The 22,105-nt window shown below is 29.2% G+C and overlaps 3 protein-coding genes across 3 annotated transcripts in view; 2 read left to right on the top strand and 1 right to left on the bottom strand.

Annotated features, from left to right (window-relative positions):
• Positions 1-4,734, top strand: part of LOC113376031 (ubiquitin carboxyl-terminal hydrolase MINDY-3 homolog) — a 6,530-nt gene extending 1,796 nt beyond the window's left edge. The window contains exons 2-6 of the mRNA XM_026615961.1: positions 297-450; positions 3,290-3,427; positions 3,501-3,660; positions 3,729-3,888; positions 4,498-4,734. Coding sequence (XP_026471746.1) covers positions 297-450; positions 3,290-3,427; positions 3,501-3,660; positions 3,729-3,888; positions 4,498-4,641 — 756 coding nt within the window. The 3' untranslated portion in view covers positions 4,642-4,734. The remainder of the gene's footprint in view (positions 1-296; positions 451-3,289; positions 3,428-3,500; positions 3,661-3,728; positions 3,889-4,497) is intronic.
• A 703-nt stretch (positions 4,735-5,437) lies between these two features.
• LOC113376030 (acidic mammalian chitinase-like) lies at positions 5,438-9,482 on the bottom strand. Its single transcript, XM_026615960.1, has 7 exons — positions 9,446-9,482; positions 9,219-9,376; positions 7,671-7,795; positions 7,254-7,573; positions 6,007-6,154; positions 5,710-5,923; positions 5,438-5,637 (listed from the first exon to the last, which is right to left on the bottom strand). Exons 1-7 carry the CDS (start codon positions 9,480-9,482, stop codon positions 5,512-5,514), a joined length of 1,128 nt encoding a protein of 375 aa, XP_026471745.1. The 3' UTR covers positions 5,438-5,511.
• Positions 9,483-13,886: 4,404 nt separating this feature from the next.
• Positions 13,887-19,620, top strand: LOC113376029 (vesicle-fusing ATPase 1-like). The gene is given in 10 exon segments (XM_026615958.1): positions 13,887-14,106; positions 14,239-14,327; positions 14,392-14,613; positions 14,944-15,089; positions 15,156-15,294; positions 15,369-15,511; positions 15,595-15,794; positions 16,020-16,152; positions 18,396-19,263; positions 19,458-19,620. Coding segments are annotated over 10 exon segments (2,115 nt in total). The 5' UTR covers positions 13,887-14,094.
• Positions 19,621-22,105: the final 2,485 nt, after the last annotated feature.

Here is a 22,105-nt window from a genome sequence, read left to right as displayed (position 1 = left end):
TGAAACAACATAATGTTTAGAAAATTAGTGTAAATATAAAGATTAACGAAAGTGAGTTAATTTATGAGTAGAATAATGTAAGTGTACAGTACTTATAGTTAATTTACAAACATAAAATTACAACTAAACCTCAGTGAAAGTATTTTGTCAGTTTTAATTTTAGTACATATTATTACAGTATTAGCAATAATTAATTCAACATTTCCGATTCTTGAGTATATATCTATATTTACCATAATGTATATTATTTGATCAGTATGTTTTGTCAGCTGTTTAGTGATAGTGACATTTTTTAGGGAATTGATCAAGTTAAAAATGAATTAAATGACACTTCGGAACCTCTTATTCATGATACTTACGGATATGGATCTCAAGGATTGATAAATCTTATGCTAACTGGTAAAGCTGTTGCTCATGTTTGGGATCATGTGCAAGACATCGGAGGACTTAGTAAGTGCCTAAACATTTGGTTTATTCTTTAGGACTTTTAACTGAGTGATATATATATGTGAGCATACAGAACAGGCCAAAAGTTTCCGGACACATGAAAAAAATCTCATTTCTGAGTTTTTAGCTATATTTTTCATATAAAAATAATTTTATTCAAGTTAGTTTTGTACATTCTACGTAGTATTAATATTTAGTGACTGATTTGTAACCAATTTGTGAGAAATGATAGACTAATTAGCAATGAAATGTTAAAATGTCACTGCAGTCGATTTTCCTGAATATGACCACCCTTTGCTTTGATCACTGCAGCGCATATTTTTGGTAATCTTTCGACGAGTTTTTGCAATGTTTGCGCAGGTATGTTCTTCCAGGACTCGTTAAAGCAGGGCAGGGAAAGCTGGTTGGATGCAAATTCTTCACGCGGCATTTAAGCTCGTCCCACAACAGTTCTATTGGATTAAGATCCGGCGATTGTGGAGGCAACTCAATTATTTCCTCCAAATAATTGGCACAGAGTCGGGAAGTGTGTTTAGGGTCATTATCTTGTTGAAAAATAAATTTTGGACCAATTAAATTAAGACCAGATGAAATGGCGTGGCGCTGAAGTATGCTATGATACTGTTCTTTCTTTAAAGTTCCATCTATTTTGACAAGCGAGCCAACTCCATTGAATCCAAAACAACCCCAAGCCATCACTCAACCACCACCGTGCTTCACCTTCGGCGCAATACACTTAGAATTGAGTCTTTCATTACCCTTCCTACGACAATACTGACGTCGATGATTTCCGAAAAGTTCGAATTTTGACTCATCCAACCATAACACTGATTTCCATTGATCGATGGTCCAATTTAAGTGGGTTTTGGCAAATTGCAATCTCTTTTGTTTATTTACTGCTCGCAGAAGTGGTTTTTTGATGGCAACACGACCAATCATACCTTTTTCTCGAAGCCGGCGCTTGACCGTCGTGAGTGATATTGGCTCATCTAACCGTTCATTGATTTGAGCCCGGATATCTGAAGCGGACTTGAATCGATTTGCATTGCTGATGTTGTATATCTTGTCATCGACTTTATTTGAGGTTTTCCGAGGTCGACCAGATCGAATTCGATCAGTATTGATGCCTGTTTCATGATATCTTGCCACTGCATTTTGTGCTGTACTTTTAAGTACCTGTAGTATTCTGGCGATATCGCGATATGATTTGCCTGTTTCTTTCAAAATAACTTTTCAGACGATAAATTCTTCAAAAATACTTCAAATAATTGAGTGGCCTGCACAATCGCCGGATCTTAATCCAATAGAACTGTTATAGGACGAGCTTAAGCGCCGCGTGAAGGATTTGCATCCAAACAGCTTTCCTGCCCTGTGGAATCCCTTAACGAGTCCTGGAAGAACATACCTGCGCAAACATTGCAAAAAATCGTCGAAAGATTACCAAAAATATGCGCTGCAGTGATCAAAGCAAAGGGTGGTCATATTCAGGAAAATCGACTGCAGTGACATTTTAACATTTTCATTGCTAATTAGTCTATCATTTCTCACAAATTGGTTACAAATCAATCACTAAATATTAATACTACATAGAATGTACAAAACTAACTTGAATAAAATTATTTTTATATGAAAAATATAGCTAAAAACTCAGAAAATGAGATTTTTTTTATGTGTCCGGGAACTTTTGGCCTGTACTGTATATCTATGTTGGAAGAAGACAACCTATTTAGATTTCTCTTTAGTTTTTGGTTATTTTATTTATCATTTATTTTTAGTTAAAATTTTTTTTTTTTAGAAAAGAAATGATGAATTTATAGTTGATACTTCAGATAATGCATGATGCATAGGTGTTTCCCTTTCTTTGTTTTCACATTCAGGAAGCTAAGAAAAGCTATGAATCTAATGTTGCCATAATATTAGGGAAGTATTAATTAAAAATTTAAATTTAAGTATTGTTATTACTATTTGAATTCGAATTTTGTTTCACAATATATAATATGTAATTATACAATAATTACATATTATACCAAATAATAATATAACAAAACTATTAAGCTGAAATGCAATACAATATAGTGTAAAATCAACCAGCAATCATCGCTCTGGTGTAAATATGAACTACATATAATGTACCATAATAGCTGTCTTTTGATTAAGTTATAATAAAATTGAATATCAAATTTTAGTTTAGTACATGAAAGCCATTAATCTCAATATGAAAGCTTAAATTATTTATTATTATACCAGCATTAAGAACTTGTTGCTACACATCGATTCACTGACGCTGGGTGTTTGAAGCTAGGCAAATTTTAGTGAATGCTGGTTTTGTTTTCAATGAATAAGGCCTGGCTAATATTATATATTAAGGTTTTATCACAAGCTTCCCATTAGTTTCATATATGAATTGAACTAAATAACAATTATCAACATTGTACAAATACAGTGTTTTGTGATACGAACCGTCACAGAAGTGAATCGTTGCTTAGATATAAGAGCTTTGAGCCAGAAATGAAAAATTTTGTCAGTTGTAACAATGAATTTCCCTCCATAGAAATATTTTGATGGTTTGATGATAGTGATTCATTTTGTAATTCGTCACTTCAAATGTATATTAATTATATAGTCATAATTTATTCATGCAAATATACTGAGGATTATTTTAACATTTGAAATTTTTACTATACATTAATAGTAATACATTTTTCATGTTGAGTTTGCGTTTTTGGTTTTATATGGGAAAAATTTCTTTGAGTATGGTTTGGAAAGAAAATACTGCTTTTTAAATTGAAGTAAGAGCTTTACGCAGTAGTTTTTAATTGACTAATTTAATATTTTATTATAGAGCTTCGAGGCATTGACCAACAAGCAGATATAGGTTTCATAACCCTCATGGAACAAATGAGGTATTGTACTGTTGGCTCATTTTTCAAAAATCCAAAAAATCCTGTCTGGGTAATGGGTTCAGAAACTCACTTAACAGGTAAGTTATTTTATATATTTTTTTTTCATATCGTCATATATTACTCATAATCTTCATGCATTTTTGAATACAGTTCTGTTCAGTTTTGAGAAGTTACTGGTGTCTCCAGAGACAGCCAGTGAGTCTGCTCGCCGAGTTTTTAAACAGTTTGATCCAGAAGGAAATAACTTTATTTCTAGTATATTATTACAGGATGTTTTATGTGCTTTAAATTTAGTTAGTGATCCAGAATAGTGAGTATAAACATTTGTTATGCATTAATTTTTAAAAAATTCGATTTTAACTGATTTTTATTTCACAGTGTTGATATAATGCGTAAAAAGTTGGATGCAGAGAACTTAGGTATAATATTATTGAATGCGTTTATGGATGAATTTTTTTCTGGTGAAAAGCGTTCTACTCCTGATTGTTTCACTTTATATCACTATAATGGATTGCCAAGATCTAATGCCAATAACAAGGTACCTGTTACATTTTTTTATACTATAGTTACAAAGATATCATTCGAGGTATCCCAGAAGCGATAGTATTGATCATAACTATCATGAAAAAAATTAGAAAAAAAAAATCTGACAAAAATGTGTGAAAATTATATTTGAGTTTTCAAGTGCAGCTTTGACCTTTGGTCAATCTGTGACCATTTTTTGACTATTTTTATTAACTTTGTTTATTTAAGCTTTGGATTCATAATCATAAATAATTGGTCTTTTTATATCACTATAATGAATTGCCAAGATCTAATGACAATAACAAGATACCTGTTACATCTTTTTTTTACTATAGATACAAAGATATCATACAGGGTGACCCAGAAACGATAATATTGATCATAACTATCATGAAAAAAATTAGAAAAAAAAATCTCGCATAGTTTGAAAAATATGAGTTTTATTTTAGAGTTTTTTTAGTGCAGTCTTGACCTTTGGTCAAACTGTGACCTTTGGATTCGTAATCGTAAATAATTGGTCTCTAGTCAAAAATAATTACACAATTGCCTAAGTTTTTAGGAAATGTTGAGTTCTGTGACATCATGTTGTATATTATATTTAATATATAATTTTGCTTGATAGGTGACATATCAACGAGGTATGGCTGTTCTGCTAGAATGTGATTTGAAAAGTGTTTGCCCTTCAAATACAATGCTTACATGTCTCCAAACAAAGTGGCCAAACATTGAGATTAATTGGCTGGGTCGTATTCCTTCACTAAATTGACATACGTCAATCATGTTTTATGTCAAAAAAAACAAGTACTAGCAATCATACTCATCTATTTTTCTTTTACTTATTTACGGAAGAAATCAGGTGACCAAAAACATTTATTTACATATATAATATGTAATCAGGTAAAAAAATTTCTTCTGTTGATCAAATAGTTTTTATATTAAGTCATTTAGATATAATCATAATATATAATTATTTATTATGTGATATAGTCATTATAAAATATTGTTAACACATTTTAATATGGTATATGTTTACTTATTTATATTTCATTATTAATAAGCTAAGTCATTATTTTTAACAATCGTGGCTATGTTTTAAGGTTTATTAGTTTTGCAATTGAGATGAATTTATGTATACTTAGTTCTGAGAGTTCCAATTATTAATCGATATTCTTGTATATGTGCAAATATTTTCTAAAAAATTTACAGTAACACGCAATAGTTTATTGAATTAATATGTATTTACAAAATAATTTGTACAAATGGTTCTGCATGAACCTAAGACTACATAACAGAGTAAGATCTTTGTTTGTTTTAAATGTACAATGTCTGGCTAGAAAAGACAAAAGTTCTGTTTAATTTGAATTAAAGTTAATTATTTGTGGAATGTATATGTACTTGGTTATTCAAAATATGAAAAATATTTTATTTGCAATAATGAATATTGCACTAAAATATATTCAGAAGGTATATATTTTTTTAAATGCAATTAAACACCCAGTGATAATGTTTTTCAAAATACTAATAATTATTAACAAATTTTTAAATGTGAAGTATGTTCCTCGTATATTGTTCTCATTATTGTGTACTAATAATTATAATATTGATTTCCTATAAGTTCTTGTAGCTAAAATTATCATCATAATTTTAATATTTGTTTTACTATTTTTGTCAATGGAAACGTATTCGCATTTGCTTGGAAATCATCACTATTGAGAGAATAAATCATTGCTCCTCCAAATTTGTTGTCTTTAATATATTTTGACTTGAATAGAATTATTATTTTTATTATGAGAATTATTACTATTGTGTAGTAATTGATATTCATGAGACTAACCTTGCATTCAATACTTCTTGTATTCTCGAATGAAATCCATTCATTACCACCAGATACATATGGAGAACATGAAGTTTCATCGAATTGAAGATCAACAAATATATTGTGTCTGATGAACCAATTTACTTCGGGATAGGTCACAAAGCCATTCTCACCTAAACGTCCATAGCCACTAGCTGGACTTTGAATTTTGTTATTAAGAGGATTCAACAAACTATAAAGTAGTTTTCTTTATGTATTAATTAATGCAGGATTTTTTACATGATCATATATATATATAATTACAAAAGCACTTACGTAAATGAATGCCCATATGTTGGGAGTCCTACCATGATCTTTTCTTTTTGCATACCACTGTTTAACCAATAATTTACGGTGAAGTTTATATTTAGTGTAGACCAGTATAAAATATCATTAGAACTAGCATATAGTGGTGCATTCAAACCTGCAGTAAAAAAAAATTTAAAGCTATCAATTTTACGTTTTTTTTTATTAAAATGCTCTATTTAATATTTTATTAAAATTGTTAACATAACATTGTGTTTTTAAGGTTGCTGGTTAAAATATGTACAAATGTATTTATAATATTACTGATTATTGATGCAACAATATTTTAAGGGTTCAAGATCAGTAAGCATTATGTTTTAACCCATATTATACTATATCCATTTGAATAGCAACCTCAGTTGTGAATTTCATTTTATAGATCTTGTAGCATTAAATATAAATATAATATTTGCCAATATTGTACAAAATCATGCAATATAACATTTCACCATACTTTAAAACACAATTTTAGAGAGAAAACTAATAGGAGAGAGTTTATTTATTAATATGAGAGTGCATTTATTTTTTAAGTTGCTCACAGAATATAAAATATTTGATTGGTAAATTTTTAATAAAAACTAATATATATCAAATAAAGGAATATACAACAGTCAGCAGAGCAACAAAATAAAATTTGTTATTAATGAAGTAAATGATGAGGTCAAAAAGTGTATTTATTTTTCATGTTACAAAGCAAAATTTTATAAAAACAAACTTTACTTTACATTATTCTGTAATTTACATTATCTAAAGAAGGTCAATGAAACAATCTGGAGCGCTCTAAATGGATTAGAGAAATATGAAGAAGATAATATGTACCTACAAAGCAACAAACAGGGAAGTGCGTTCAAAATTGGTAGATGAAAGGACCAGAATTATTTTAAAAAAAAGGAAACTGTACTGGGTCCATATTGGGGAAAGAACTGCCTGCTGCACGGAGCAACTAGAATTGAAAACAAATATAAATTATAAACATGAGTGAGTAACGGAGGAAAATAGTGATATTTATGAGGACTATGAAAGCGTGTCCATATATTTATAAAGGAATAAAACCAGAACTTATACTTAATAACCGAATGATGCCAGGACGTGTTATAAATTTCAGAAAAAAAAACTTGATTTATCATATTCCTTAAGAAATTGCTTTTTGGATTGCGCATACTAAACAAGTTGCTCATGCTTTTAAAATAAGTATATTATATACTTTAATAACAAACCTGTAAATGGTGTGAATTTGCTATAGAAATGAAAATCATATGTCATAACATTTACAAAGTCTACATATTTATTCAACTCTAATACGTCATATGATATGTCCACAATTGTTCTAGGAGCTGCAACAGCTGTACTTAAAATATAATCCCTTTTCTCTCTGACATACTCCATTCTGATTTCACGTAATAATTGTGAAAAATGTTGCCTCTCACGATTATTAAACATTCCGTCACGACCAGGATTAAGGCCAGGAAATTCCCAATCCAAATCTACCCCATCTAATTTGTACTTTCGCAAAATATACTTTAATGAACCTATAAACCTGGATTAGAAATTTGTTAGTTAGTACAATAGTATATTAGTTAGTCAGTGCAAATAATTAATTATTGAGCACTATAATTTTCATATAATGCACATACTCTTTACGATTTGCATGATTTTTTATCATTGCAGAAAACTCGCTGTCCTCTCTATTTCCGCCAACAGAAAGCATTACTTTCAGATTTTTATTAATTTGTTTCAATTTAACTACAGTCTCATATACCTTAAAAAAAGTACAAAAATTATATTTAGTATATTTATTTAGTGCGTGTTTTGTGTTAATGTTGAAATATCTAACTTTTAGTAAGTTTCGTCTTCTCTAGTGCAGAAATGTTTGACTTACAGTCGAGCCAATAAAAGTTTTTTGCAGAAAGTCTTCAGAAATAGCTTCATTTTTTTAAGTTTTTTAATATTATTCAAAAACAGACACATTTCAGAAAGGACAATAGTTTTTTGAGTTTAAATATGTATGATATTTATAAGGAAATAAGTTTTTGAGTAGTTTTCAGTAAAAAAAAATTCGTGTTAAGAATATTATTTATAATAATTACAGTTGTTATTAATTATTCAATATTTATATCATCAAAATTCTCTGTGTGTGCAAAACTATAAGAATTAATTTGAATGGAAAGACTTTGATGTATTCCAACAGTTTAATTGCATTAAAACTCAAAAAATATTGATATTTAAAAAAAATACTTTTTTTACTCTCATTTCATAATATCTCAAATTATGAAAAATACATATAAAAGTATAACAAATTATCAGAAAAAACCTACATTTTATCATTATCCATTTATACGTAAATTTCATTATATTCGACATATTTTTCCCTCTAAAGACTTTCTAATTTTGTCTATTTTACACCCATTTTTCCTTTGTCCAGATTATTTCAATTATATGCTATGAGTTCAAACAATTAGTCCACAGTTTTATACACGAGCAAATAATTATTTAACTGATCTACATTAATTATTTTACGATTATGAATTAAACTACGTTGATTATTTTACGATAACTTTTAAAGTTCCGATAGAAATTGAGTTCGAATAAAGGGGCTACTTTCGCAAATTTTTAATGATATACGTCTACTTTTGGGGGCGTGCATTAATGGCGTGAGCAATTTCTAAGCATTATTGGATCTCCCCCCTTAGTGATACGTAGTGATATTTAAAATTACCACCCCCTCCCTCACCAAATATCACTTGTATTTTTTAAATTGAGGTAAAAAATAAATGCACGTGATATCTGTTTTTTTCTTTGTCAAACCTCGTCTTCCCCTTTAAGGCTCACCTAATTAATGAACGCCCCCCGTTAATGATCACCAAATGATTTTGGATTTTTGGGGCCTTAGCTGAGAAATTGAGAATCGGTATGTATCGAATTTTTTTTTTCAAGAAGACCTATGAAATAAATCTACGTATAAATCGTTTAAATACGATTCAAGCCCATACTTGCTTATTTATTAAGCCCATACCGTTTCTGCACTAACGAAGAGTAATTTCTTTAATAAAAATTTGATGTTATAGTCGTGAATACTACAGCATTATCACATCATAATTAAGCATCCGAATTTACGTTTTAAAAATATCTTAATCAATATATAATTATTAATATATGCGATATACAATATGAAATGTACTTACATGTATATCCCTTTCTTCAATAATAATTGAATTGCTATTGATTTCCAAAAATCCAACAATAATATGCGTACATAGAAAAGGATCTAAACGTTGAGGTTGAAGAGACTGGTTTCTATGTGGTAGATTGTAATAACATACCAATTTTTGTTTAAGGGTGTCTACAAATAGATTTAAAATGATAGACAATACTATTGTGTAAATTAAATTGTGTAACTTCATTGTTTTACCTGTATCGTAATCATTTTTTAATGAATTGGTATTCATAAATGTTAAAAAAGCAAATATGAAACAAAGCAGAAATGCCGCCAATGTGTAGAACTCATATTTTTCTAATTTGAACCTGCAATCAACTTCTTCTATTACAACACAAATACATGTATATAAATAAGTAAACGATAGGTTTTAAAAATTATATATTTTGGCCGTTTCGACACTAAATATTTGTCATGTATATCTATATCGTATGTCTATATTTGTCATCAATATCTATATTGTAGTTCTAATAACACATGCAAAAAAGATGTACGATGTTGATGAGCAAGAAATGCAGTAGAAGAAAAGGTTTCATCCCCTTCGAAAGATAATGTATAAGAAATATCCCACTTTCTTTACATATCAAAAACAAACTAAAGTATGCTATGTACTTGAACCACGTGAATATGTGAATATCAGACATCAACACATCAGAATATGTTGATGTCTGATCACCATACCCACGTTGTATTTAAGGAGTGAATACTTGTTGGAAAAAAAACTTACAAGCAATGGATACTTGTTATTAGATCACTCAAGGATTTAAAAAAAAAATTGGAAGAGGATTATCAAAAAAATGGGAAAAGCTATAAAGAACATTTTAGTCCAACAGAACAACAAAAAATAGACAATTGAATGTTTGTTGGCCTCAAAATTCGAAATGTTTATCATATTTTTGTCATACCTTCGACACGTGCTACTATTTTTTTAAGAATTGCATATAAAAAATAGGTGGTGCATCGCACAATGAACGCTTCATATAATAAATGTTTCACACAACGTACTGCATCGTTACCATTTTTTGTAGTGAAAAATAAGTTGTCCGTACTCATAAAGTGACCATACGTCCCGGATTGGGCGGGACAGTCCCGATTTTCTGCCTTGCGTCCCTACTTTTTCTAAAAGCAATGTCCCGGATTTTTAAAAATATTTTGATTGCCAATATTTTTTTTAATATATTTTTACTAGAAAATTTGAACCAAAAAAATGTGCATATAAATTTTTAGCTCACCAACACCCCCCACCCCCGCTCTCTCACACAATATAATCCGTTTCATTTATTTCCGCATTTCATTAAATAAAATATGGTCACTTCTACTCAGCGGAAGTCCAATTAGACCCAATTAGAATTTAGGTGACCCACGTTGTATTTAAAGAGTGGATACTTGTTGGAGAAAAAACATACATTATGTTATTAGATAATCACCCAAGTATTTTGAGAAAAGTTTGGAAGAGAATTATCATTTTGCATTTTGGGCAAATTGCATTCACAAATGTTCAGTATCCAAACATGGTTGAGGTAATAGAATAAAATATTTACACAATAATGCCCATCATATTCGGTATGTTTTAAAAAAGATACAGAAACAAACAACTAACGACAATTTCTTTAAAAATGCAGGCGCTAAAAGAGCATAAAAGGCAGCAAGAAAAAATGAGAAGAATAATAAAGGACATTTTGCATTTTGGTCAAATTGAGTTCACAAATGTTCAGTATCCAAACATGGTTGAGGCAATAGAATGAAATATTTATATACAAAACACGCTTGTTCATCATCTTCGGCAGGTCTTAAAAAAGATGCAGAAACAAACAAATAACGAGAGTTTCTTTTAAAAATGCAGGCGCTAAAAGAGCATAAAAGGCAGCAAGAAAAAATGAGAAAAATAATAAAGGACATTTTGCATTTTGGTCAAATTGCATTCACAAATGTTCAGTATGCAAACATGGTTGAGGTAATAGAATGAAATATTTATACAATGATAAGATTGCTCATCATCTTCGGTAGGTTTTAAAAAAGATACAGAAACAAACAACTACTTAACGACAGTTTCTTTAAAAATGCAGGTGCTAAAAGAGCATGAAAGGTAGAAAAAATGAGAAAAGTAATAAAGGACACTTTGCATTTTGGTCAAATTGCATTCACAAATGTTCAGTATCCAAACATGGATGAGGTAATAGAATGAAATATTTATACAATGATACGATTGCTCATCATCTTCGGTAGGTTTTAAAAAAGATACAGAAACAAACAACTAACGACAGTTTCTTTCAAAATGCAGGCGCTAAAAGAGCATAAAAGGCAGCAAGAAAAAATGAGAAAAATAGTAAAGAACATTTTGCATTTTGGTCAAATTGAATTCACAAATGTTCAGTATCCAAACATGGTTGAGGTAATAGAATAAAATATTTGTACAATGATTCGCTTGTTCATCATCTTCGGTAGGTCTTGAAAAAATGCAGAAACAAACAACTAACGACAGTTTCTTTAAAAATGCAGATGCTAAAAGAGTATGAAATGGAGCAAGGCTACTCCTTTGAATATAATGGATAATTAACGTATTTTGTTAATGAGTTATAAATATGCTTTTTTTAGTTATGGCCATATTTCATACTAGAACGAACAATTTTTGTAACTCTTTTGCTACGGAAGTCGCATCAGCTTGACGACCTGTGTGTACGGGTGTCGTTCAACGATGACATAAAATATATCGAATTTTGCTTCAATTTTCACTCTTAGTCAAATTATTGAGAATACTAATTTATTACTGCGGTTTTTAGTTTCTTAGAAATGTAATTTTTAATTTTTGAGTACATTTTTATTGATAATGATTGAAAAATCTCCAAATGCTTTGTGTAACAGATACTGGGCGGCTTGATGGATCAAACAGCAGTGTCACTCTTGAGGAAAACTCTTTTGTGGCGAAAGAGTTAACATGTTAAGAGTTACTATGAACAAACAAGTTTTCATAACTAAATTTTAACTTAAACATAGAGAATTTACTTTCGGAACTAACTAAGCACGTTATGCGAGACACCACAGTAATTTTAGGGATAATAAATTAAAATATTATAATAAAATAAATATAATTATGGACATTAAAGAAACAGGTGGGCCATCTGCAACTATTAAGATGGTAAATGGTGAAATATCCCACGAGGTTTAATCAGTATTAAAAAGTTGTATGCGTTATTTTTATGTCATTATGGTTCGTCATTCTTTATATGCAGACATATGAATCATTACATACAAATGAATAACATATTTATAAAATTACGTCACTCCAGTGATACTTTAATTGACGTACGATGCACTGGAAGGAATTATTTTAAGATAAAGCATATACATAGTTTTACTTTTTGACTTGCATTAGTAATCAATCGAGTACGAGCTTCTTTTACAACTGAAATATTATAAAATAACTTGTTTTTATTTGTTTCAAGAATATATGAAATCTTTCATGAGCAAGTAATTACTTAAGTTCTCTAAAATATTGCATCAGTTAAGTGGGGTTGGTTAAAAGTGAGCAACAGACTGTTTTAGTCTTATGTTTCAGTTGAATTTCTGAGTGGCAACAATTTAAAGGTTTTTATATTGTTAATTGATATCAGTACAGAAAACAGTACATTATAAATATGAATGATTTAAAATCGAGAGTCTATTTTAATTTATGAATAGAATAGAGGTGATGTGAAGGTTTTGAATAAAAAATTAATTAACGGATAATGTCTAGATTGCATTATTCTATCTTTATAGTTAACTAAGTGTACACTAATAAAACTTATCTAATAAGGAAATGGTACTAAATTAAATTTGCATGATGCGTTTTAATTTAAAGAAGGTGAGTAGTTTTAAATTTAGTTATAAACAGAGTCTACAGAAAACAACCAGAAATCAGATTTAAAATAGTTTAACAAAAGATATTGTGTCCAATTACTCTTAAATTATTGAAAAGCAACCAGAAAATCAGCTGTAAAATAGTTTTAAATTAAGTCTAATTACTTTGTAAATTTAATAAATCCAGTTCTTTCATTAATAGCAAGCAACACTATAATAGTAACATTAGCATAAATATAGCATTTAAAATAAAAATTATGTTAGCGAAACTTAGTAACATTAACTCTATATTTTTGTGAATGAAATTAATAAATAAAATATGATAATATTACCCCATGTCATAAAATCATCATTTCTTTCAATTTGCACTTGTTACCGAATGAACATCACTGAAACTAATGATAATGTCTTATTATCTAGGTATATTAGATTTATTTACTTAATCTATTCATTATTTAAACTTCACGAGGAGTTGTTTATTTTGAACACATTATTTTTGACGTTTGTACTAAATGTCACAATGACAGCTTTGAAGGATATCATTTTCAAGGCATAGATAAATAAGCATTTAGAGTTAAAAGAATGATTAAGTTGCGAACAACGCCCGATAGAGCGCTGCAGTCGCAAGCAAATTAATAAACCAAACAAATTGAAAATGTCGATTAAGTTAATATTTTTTCTTTAATTAAAGCAATTATGATCTATAAACTAGGTGCGTGGCATTATATCAATTGTGTAGAACCTGGTTAGAGTTACAAAAAAGCTTATTGTGTGTCAAATTTAGTCATCATGCGCACAAAAGAACAGTAACACCAACATAGCAGTAAAACCACAACCAAAGTGTTATCCAAAAATTTGCACAAACGTCAAACTGTCAACTGTCAACTGTCAACTGTCAAAGGGGGCTGCTAAATGTCAAGCAGATGTGATTATTGATCGTCTGCATTGCGGAGAAATTTTTAAAATAGATTTTACAGAAGACTATTTTGATTTTATAATAAGTCAAAATGGCTGGAATGGTAAACAAATTTCATTTTGAATAAATTAAATTTAACCAAATAGATAAAATTAAATGATTAGCTACCAGTTACCCACATTTAAATATTGTTTACTTATTCGAATATTTACAAACATATATTTTTTTATTTCAGCGTATGAAAGTATCTCGTTGCCCTACTGATGAATTATCACTTACAAATTGTGCAATTGTAAACAATTCAGACCTGAGCGATGATATCAAGTATGCAAATAATTACTTGATATTTCTTATTATACATATATTTTACTTTCGTGTTTTGTTTTAGACACATTGAAGTAACTACAGGGCCATCTCAGCACTTTATATTTACTGTTGGTAAACATCATGAAGTCCCCAGGGGAACAGTTGGGTTTTCTCTTCCTCAAAGAAAGTGGGCTGCTCTTTCGTTGAATCAAGAAATAGATGTCAAGCCATATCGATTTGGAAACAATAGCTCAGATTGTTTGTGTAATATCATGTTAGAAGCCGACTTTTTGCAGAAAAAGACGTAAGAAATGTATTAACTCTGTATACTGACGATTTAAGCTGTTGAAACAAATATTTTTCTAGTGTTCTTATAACAATAGTAACACACAAGATCTGTTTCTCCTTTAAATTTAATTCATAAATTTTTATTTTAATGTTTTATAACATATTTCATTTATTGGAAAAATAGTTTTGCATTTGTCTTCTTGTGAATTTATGTTTTTTTAACTTTTTTTCTGTAATATTTATGTTTTTAACTTTTTACCTATAACGGAAAAAGTATATAATAATTTGTTTGTCATTGTAGTACTTTATTTTTTTGGCCTATAGTTGATAAATATTTATTTTACAGGACTACTTTAGAACCTTATGATACTGATCAAATGGCCCGACACTTTCTTCAACAGTTCTCTGGTCAAGCATTTACAGTTGGCCAACAACTTGCATTTGCTTTTCAAGATAAGAAATTACTTGGATTGGTTGTGAAAGATCTGGAAGGTACATTCACGGTTTTATTCTTATTTACTTAGAATTTATGGCTATTTATTTTTATCTAATTTTTAGCTGTTGATGTTGGTGCAATTAAGGAAGGCGTGGATGCAAAACCACGTAAGACTAAGATGGGTCGGTGCTTACCAGATACTGTCATTCAATTTGAAAAAGCAGAAAATTCTTCCCTCAATCTTGTTGGAAAATCTAAAGGGTCATTTATCTCTTTTGTAGATTATGATATTGATATAAATTGCTTAAATTCAACTCTCATATTTTAATTTTTAGAGTACAGCCCAGACAATCTATAATCAATCCAAATTGGGACTTTGGTAAAATGGGCATTGGTGGTTTGGACAAAGAATTCAATGCAATATTCAGGAGAGCATTTGCTTCAAGAGTTTTTCCACCAGAAATAGTTGAACAGCTAGGTTGGATATTTATTGAAAAAGAAATATCTATGAATGTCTTGATACAATGCACTCCAATAATAATCTATTCTAATCATATTTAGGGTGCAAACATGTTAAAGGAATTTTATTATATGGACCACCTGGCACTGGTAAGACATTGATGGCACGTCAGATTGGTACTATGTTAAATGCAAGAGAACCAAAAATTGTTAATGGCCCACAAATTTTGGATAAATATGTTGGAGAATCTGAAGCTAATATCAGAAGATTATTTGCTGATGCAGAGGAGGAAGAAAAGAGGGTATTTTAATACACAATAATTAATATGTAAAAGTTTGTTATAGACTTATTTTTTATTGGAATTTGTTTAAAAAAATTTAATAGATTATAAAACCTTTATTTCATCTCTCTTTTCAATATTTTCTTTTTTGATTTATTTTTCAAATATAGTTTAGTTTTATCAAGTTTTATAAATTAGTTTACATTGCTCTATGAAAAGTTTATGACTTATTTCTTTTTCTGACAGTGTGGACCCAACAGTGGCTTACATATTATAATATTTGATGAAATAGATGCCATATGCAAATCACGTGGATCTGTTGCTGGAAATACAGGCGTTCACGATACTGTTGTAAATCAATTGCTGGCTAAAATTGATGGTATGTAAACATATTAATTCTTATAAGTACCTCAATTTTCAAAATTTATTAACTTCCCGAAGGAGAAGTTTATGTTTTCATCAAAAAATCCGAATCGCTAATTTTATGTTTTCTGGACGTTTCAAGCCATTCTGAATCGAATGAGACCAAATTTGGAAAAAGTATGTGTGTGTGTGTGTGTGTGTATGTGTGTGTGTGTGTGTGTGAACAGATTTTTTGCCGTAAATCGACGTTTTCTCCAAAACGGCTGGACCGATTTCAAAAATTTAAAAGCCATTTGATGTATCTCGATGAGGACTATCGTCTCTGAGTTTTGTGCGGCGATCGGCCGGGCCGTTTCTTTGTAAATTGCAGAAAAGTGAAAAATTTTTCGTCCACGTTTTAGCCTGCAATTCTGAATCGATTCTGAAAATTCAAAAACCGTTCGATAGATATTGGTTGGGAATCGTGCTGATTAGTTTTTGGTAAAGATCGGCCGGGCCGTTTTCTTGTAATAAAGTTTAAAAAAAAAAATTTCGACGATTTTTATGATTATTTTTTTGACGATAGATACCATAGTTTTCTAGGTCATACTAAAATATTACGGCCCTACGACAACTGGTTTAGCTTTAAAAATTCGTCAAAGTTTGCAAAAATCAGTATGGTCTTTTTGGCATTTGTCAAAATTAGACTTTTGATCGACGTTTTCTCAAAAACGCCTGAACCGATTTTAGAAATTTAAAAGCTATTTGATGTATTTTGGTGAGGACTATCGTCTCTGAGTTTTGTGCAACGATCTGCCAAGCCGTTTCTTTGTAATTTGAAAAAAAGTGTTTAACTTTTCGTCCACATTTAAGCTCATCCTACCGAACCGATTTTAAAAAATCAAAAACTGTTCGAAAGATATTAGTTGGGAATGATGCTGATTAATTTTAGGTGAAAATCTACCGAGCCGTTTTTCTTGTAATTAACTGTTGAAAGAAAGTGTTAAATTTTCGTCCACATTCAAGCTCATCCTACCGAACCGATTTTAAAAAATCAAAAACTGTTCGAAAGATATCATTTGGGAATGATGCTGATTAATTTTAGGTGAAAATCTACCGAGCCGTTTTCTTGTAATTAACTGTTGAAAAAAAGTGTTAAATTTTCGTCCACATTTAAGCTCATCCTACCGAACCGATTTTGAAAAATCAAAAACTGTTCGAAAGATATCATTTGGGAATGATGCTGATTAATTTTAGGTGGAAATCTACCGAGCCGTTTTCTTGTAATTAAATGTTGAAAAAAAGTGTTAAATTTTTGTCCACATTTAAGCTCATCCTACCAAATCGATTTTGAAAAATCAAAAACTGTTCGAAAGATATCATTTGGGAATGATGCTAATTAATTTTAGGTGAAAATCTACCGATACGTTTTCTTGTAATTAACTGTTGAAAAAAAGTGTGAAATTTTCGTCCACATTTAAAGCTCATCCTACCGAACCGATTTTGAAAAAAAAAAATTTTTGTCCACATTTAAGCTCATCCTACCAAATCGATTTTGAAAAATCAAAAACTGTTCGAAAGATATCATTTGGGAATGATGCTAATTAATTTTAGGTGAAAATCTACCGATACGTTTTCTTGTAATTAACTGTTGAAAAAAAGTGTGAAATTTTCGTCCACATTTAAGCTCATCCTACCGAACCGATTTTGAAAAATCAAAAACTGTTCGAAAGATATTAGTTAGGAATGGTACTGATTAATTTTAGGTGAAAATCTACCTAGCCGTTTTCTTGTAATTAACTGTTGAAAAAAAGTGTTAAATTTTCGTCCACATTTAAGCTCATCCTACCGAACCTATTTTGAAAAATCAAAAACATATGAAGCCTCTGCCTAGAAAATATACTTCGTCTCCAAGGTCGTGAAATGACCAAGAAATTCTTTACTTTAATCAAGTTATAATAATTATCATCGTTTTCTACAATTTGGAAAAATAATCGTATGCGTCGATACAATTTTGTCACAATGAGAACCACTTATGTATTCAGATTATTATATTAAAAATAATAAAAAAGAATAAAAAATATTTTTTTTTTATAATCAATGATAGTGATAAATATAAATTTCTTAATAATTATAAAATAAAAAAATATTGTTAAAGGCAGATCAAGTTGCTTATTCTAAAATTGGATCGATTAAGTATATTATTTACACATTTCGGGAAGTTCATGCAACTTGCCTTCAGGTTAAATGCACCTTCAACTAGTTGATATTATTTCACAGGTGTGGAGCAGCTGAATAATATTCTTGTAATAGGAATGACAAATCGCAGAGATATGATTGATGAAGCTTTGTTGCGTCCTGGTCGTTTAGAAGTTCAGATGGAAATAGGCCTCCCAAATGAGGCAGGACGTCACCAGATTTTAAATATACACACAAAAAGAATGAGGGAATTTAATAAAATCAATCCAGATGTCGATAATAAAGAACTTGCAGCATTGACAAAGAATTTCTCTGGTGCTGAATTAGAAGGTTTAGTACGTGCTGCGCAAAGTACTGCAATGAATAGATTGATTAAAGCTGCATCCAAAGTTGAAGTTGATCCAGAAGCAATGGAGAAATTATTAGTAAATCGTTCTGATTTCTTGCATGCTTTGGAAAATGATATCAAACCTGCATTTGGAACTTCAGCTGAAGCTTTAGAACATTTCCTTTCACGTGGTATTATCAATTGGGGCACTCCAGTGTCCAATCTTTTAGAAGATGGTTCCTTATTTATTCAACAAGCCAAAGCACCAGATGCTTCTGGACTTGTTTCTGTTTTATTAGAAGGTCCACCAAACTCTGGAAAAACAGCTCTAGCGGCTCAATTAGCTAAATTATCAGATTTTCCATTTGTTAAAGTAATATCACCAGAAGAAATGGTTGGGTTTTACTGAGTCAGCAAAATGTATGTACATAAGAAAATATTTGATGATGCTTACAGATCTACATTGAGTTGCATACTGGTAGATAATATTGAACGATTGTTAGATTATGGGTCTATTGGACCCAGATATTCTAATCTCACATTGCAAGCATTATTGGTTCTGCTCAAGAAGCAGCCTCCAAAGGGGAGGAAGCTACTTATATTCTGCACTACCAGCAGACGGTAAGTATTCATTTTTCGGTAATTTAGTGGTGATATTATTGAGAGTTTTCTACTCTAAAGGTTTTGCATAATAAATACAACATGAAATAATTGTGCAAACTTCTGTTTGAATTCAAATTAAAATTGTTTATTGTAACTATTTTCAATTTGAATAATGCTTTACGTTCCTGTAATATTTGCTAATATATTTTTAGTCAAGTTTTGGAAGATATGGAAATGCTATCAGCGTTTACAGCAGTATTGCATGTTCACAACTTATCATCACCTGAACATATTATGGCTGTATTGGAGGATTCAGATATATTTTCTAAAAAGCAGCTTGCTAGTATAAATAGCAAAATATCAGGTCACAGGTAAAGATTACTTCATATTTAAGTAAATAATAAATAAACTAGATTAGAGATTTAAATCTAAATACATATATGCGCAATTTTATAAACAAATTTTAGAAGGATATTGTAAATAATAATAACAGAAAACACAAGATATCTTGTAAAAGCAAAGCACTATAGTCGATTCTCATAACATGTATTACATCAATATTATTATTATGATTTCCAAATTGATGTTACATACAAATTTAATTTATTAGATTAGATTAGATTCATATAGCTATACTTTCTTTTTTTTAAATGCACTTTAGGTAAAATGCTCATCTTACTATAAAGATTGATATTTATAAGTTTCATTTGATATATTCATAATATAATACAACAAATAACAACACTTGTTTACATGAAAGCATTAAATTTGATTGTACATTTACTTTTGTTTCAGAATATCTTTTACTTATTTTGTTTTGAGGTTCTTATTAATAATGCTATTAGACATGGGAAGTGTTTTGTACATGTCAAGAATATTTTTGACTTATTTATTTTTAGATTTGAATAGTTAGAACTTGTACAAATGATTTTATTTAGTGTTTTTTGATAAAAGTACCTTTGAGTCTCTGGAATGGGAACGATTGTCAATATTAGTTGTTCATTTAGTCAAATTTTTATTATTACTTTTTAAAATTCTCAACAAAATTAATTGACAATGGTTAATAATAATGAGAATAGAATTAACATTTGTTGAAAGTATGCAGAATATTCTTTTATGTCAATTTAAATTGAGATAGTAATGCTATATATAAACTGGTAGTGCTTTTTGATATGAATTCTTCTGATTAATGTGAGTTCAATCAATAATTTGCAAGTATGAATAGGAGAGTTAATATGTGTATTATGTGATTTAAGGTTTTATGTACGCAGGAAAAATTGTTAGTTAAAAAATGCTATTCGTACTATATGAATTATGAAATGCTTAATAGCAAATACACATTCCTTGTACATTGTTAATATTCCAAGTGTAATTTATATGGGTACAATTAATTTTTGTACAAATGCATTCTATATATTAAATTTAAAATATAGCAATTAATGCCAACAATGAATAAAAATGGTTACTATAACGAATGTTATTAAATTTGAATAATAAATTAATTGAAATGTTACTGTTACACATTTTTTATTAAGTTAAATCAGAATTATGTAGACATTATCATAGGTTTTAATTTCAAATTACTGTTAAATTATAAGCATTCACTATGACGGTTATTAAATTATAAAGGGTTAATATATAAAATATTTATTCATATTTTATAAGGTTTAATGTTTTCGTTCGCGATTCAATAAACGAGTGAGCAATATTTGTGTATAAATATCATTTGAGACTTGTTAAATGATAAGATGTAGTTACCTGAATATATGTCAATATAAATATAAGTATAAGTGAATTGTTGTTGAGATAATTTGTGGTGCAATTGATTTCAAATCATCGGAAATACAACATTTAATGTTGATTTTTGATGAGGCAATCTATGCATTTTAACTACAATTATTATGTTCTACTCTTAATGGCTCTATATAACATCTATGTATGGATTTTACTCGAATTGGTTTCATACTAATTTGATTCTAATCTAATTGGATTGTTTACTACATTGTGATTTTTTGTGTTTGTTTAATATTTTGGGACGAATTTAGTTAATATTTTAATAATAATAAATGCTATTATTTTAGCTATAACTTCTGATATTTAAAAGTGATTTTTTTAACGCGTTAAAATTAACGTTAATGTTGTTGTTGTTTTATGAAGTGCATTTTAGATCTATTATGAAAAAAAATGTAATGCTAAGCATCAGTTCTGTTGTATTAATATGTATTAGATAGTATAGTACACATACGGGTAGATTGTCTTTAATTTATTTTCCAATTTTTTATTTGATATTTTATAATCTTTATTTTTTCGTAGATCTTTTTGGTTTTATCATTCTGGTTTATTATCATAGCTCTTTGTCTATTGTAATATAAAAATAAGAATTGTTAATAGTTGATAGTCTCGTGAATTTATGAATCTAATTACGCTAATTAGAAATCAGTAGTCATTTTCGTTTTTACAATATTTTGAAATCGATTCTCTGTGTAAATTAAAATCATATATGTAAAATTGATTTAAAATAAAATATAAGTGAAGAAAACTTTAAAACTAATATTATTTATGAATAATTAAAAAAGCATTTGATATATTAGTTTCCAATAAATTAATTTTACGGGTCCGTAGAATTACCGATCGTTTTATCGTTCTAGTTTTCGATACGTCCTAAGAACCGTTTTCTTTTTAGTTATGTACATTTTTCATATAGTGATATAATATGACGACTATAAAAATAATTTTTTTTTTTTTTTTTTTATTTTATTTTTATTCTGCAATCTATAAAAATAATAAATGAAAAAAATGCTTGATCTTTTAAAGCTAACAAAGTAAAACTCATTATAATGAGTATAACTGTAACTATAGT

The sequence above is a fragment of the Ctenocephalides felis genome, unplaced genomic scaffold, assembly GCF_003426905.1.
Source record: "Ctenocephalides felis isolate EL2017-DRISC unplaced genomic scaffold, ASM342690v1 CF-g0.4_SCAFFOLD_01886, whole genome shotgun sequence".
Taxonomy (NCBI): domain Eukaryota; kingdom Metazoa; phylum Arthropoda; class Insecta; order Siphonaptera; family Pulicidae; genus Ctenocephalides; species Ctenocephalides felis.
This window is presented reverse-complemented; position numbering and strand designations above follow the sequence as displayed.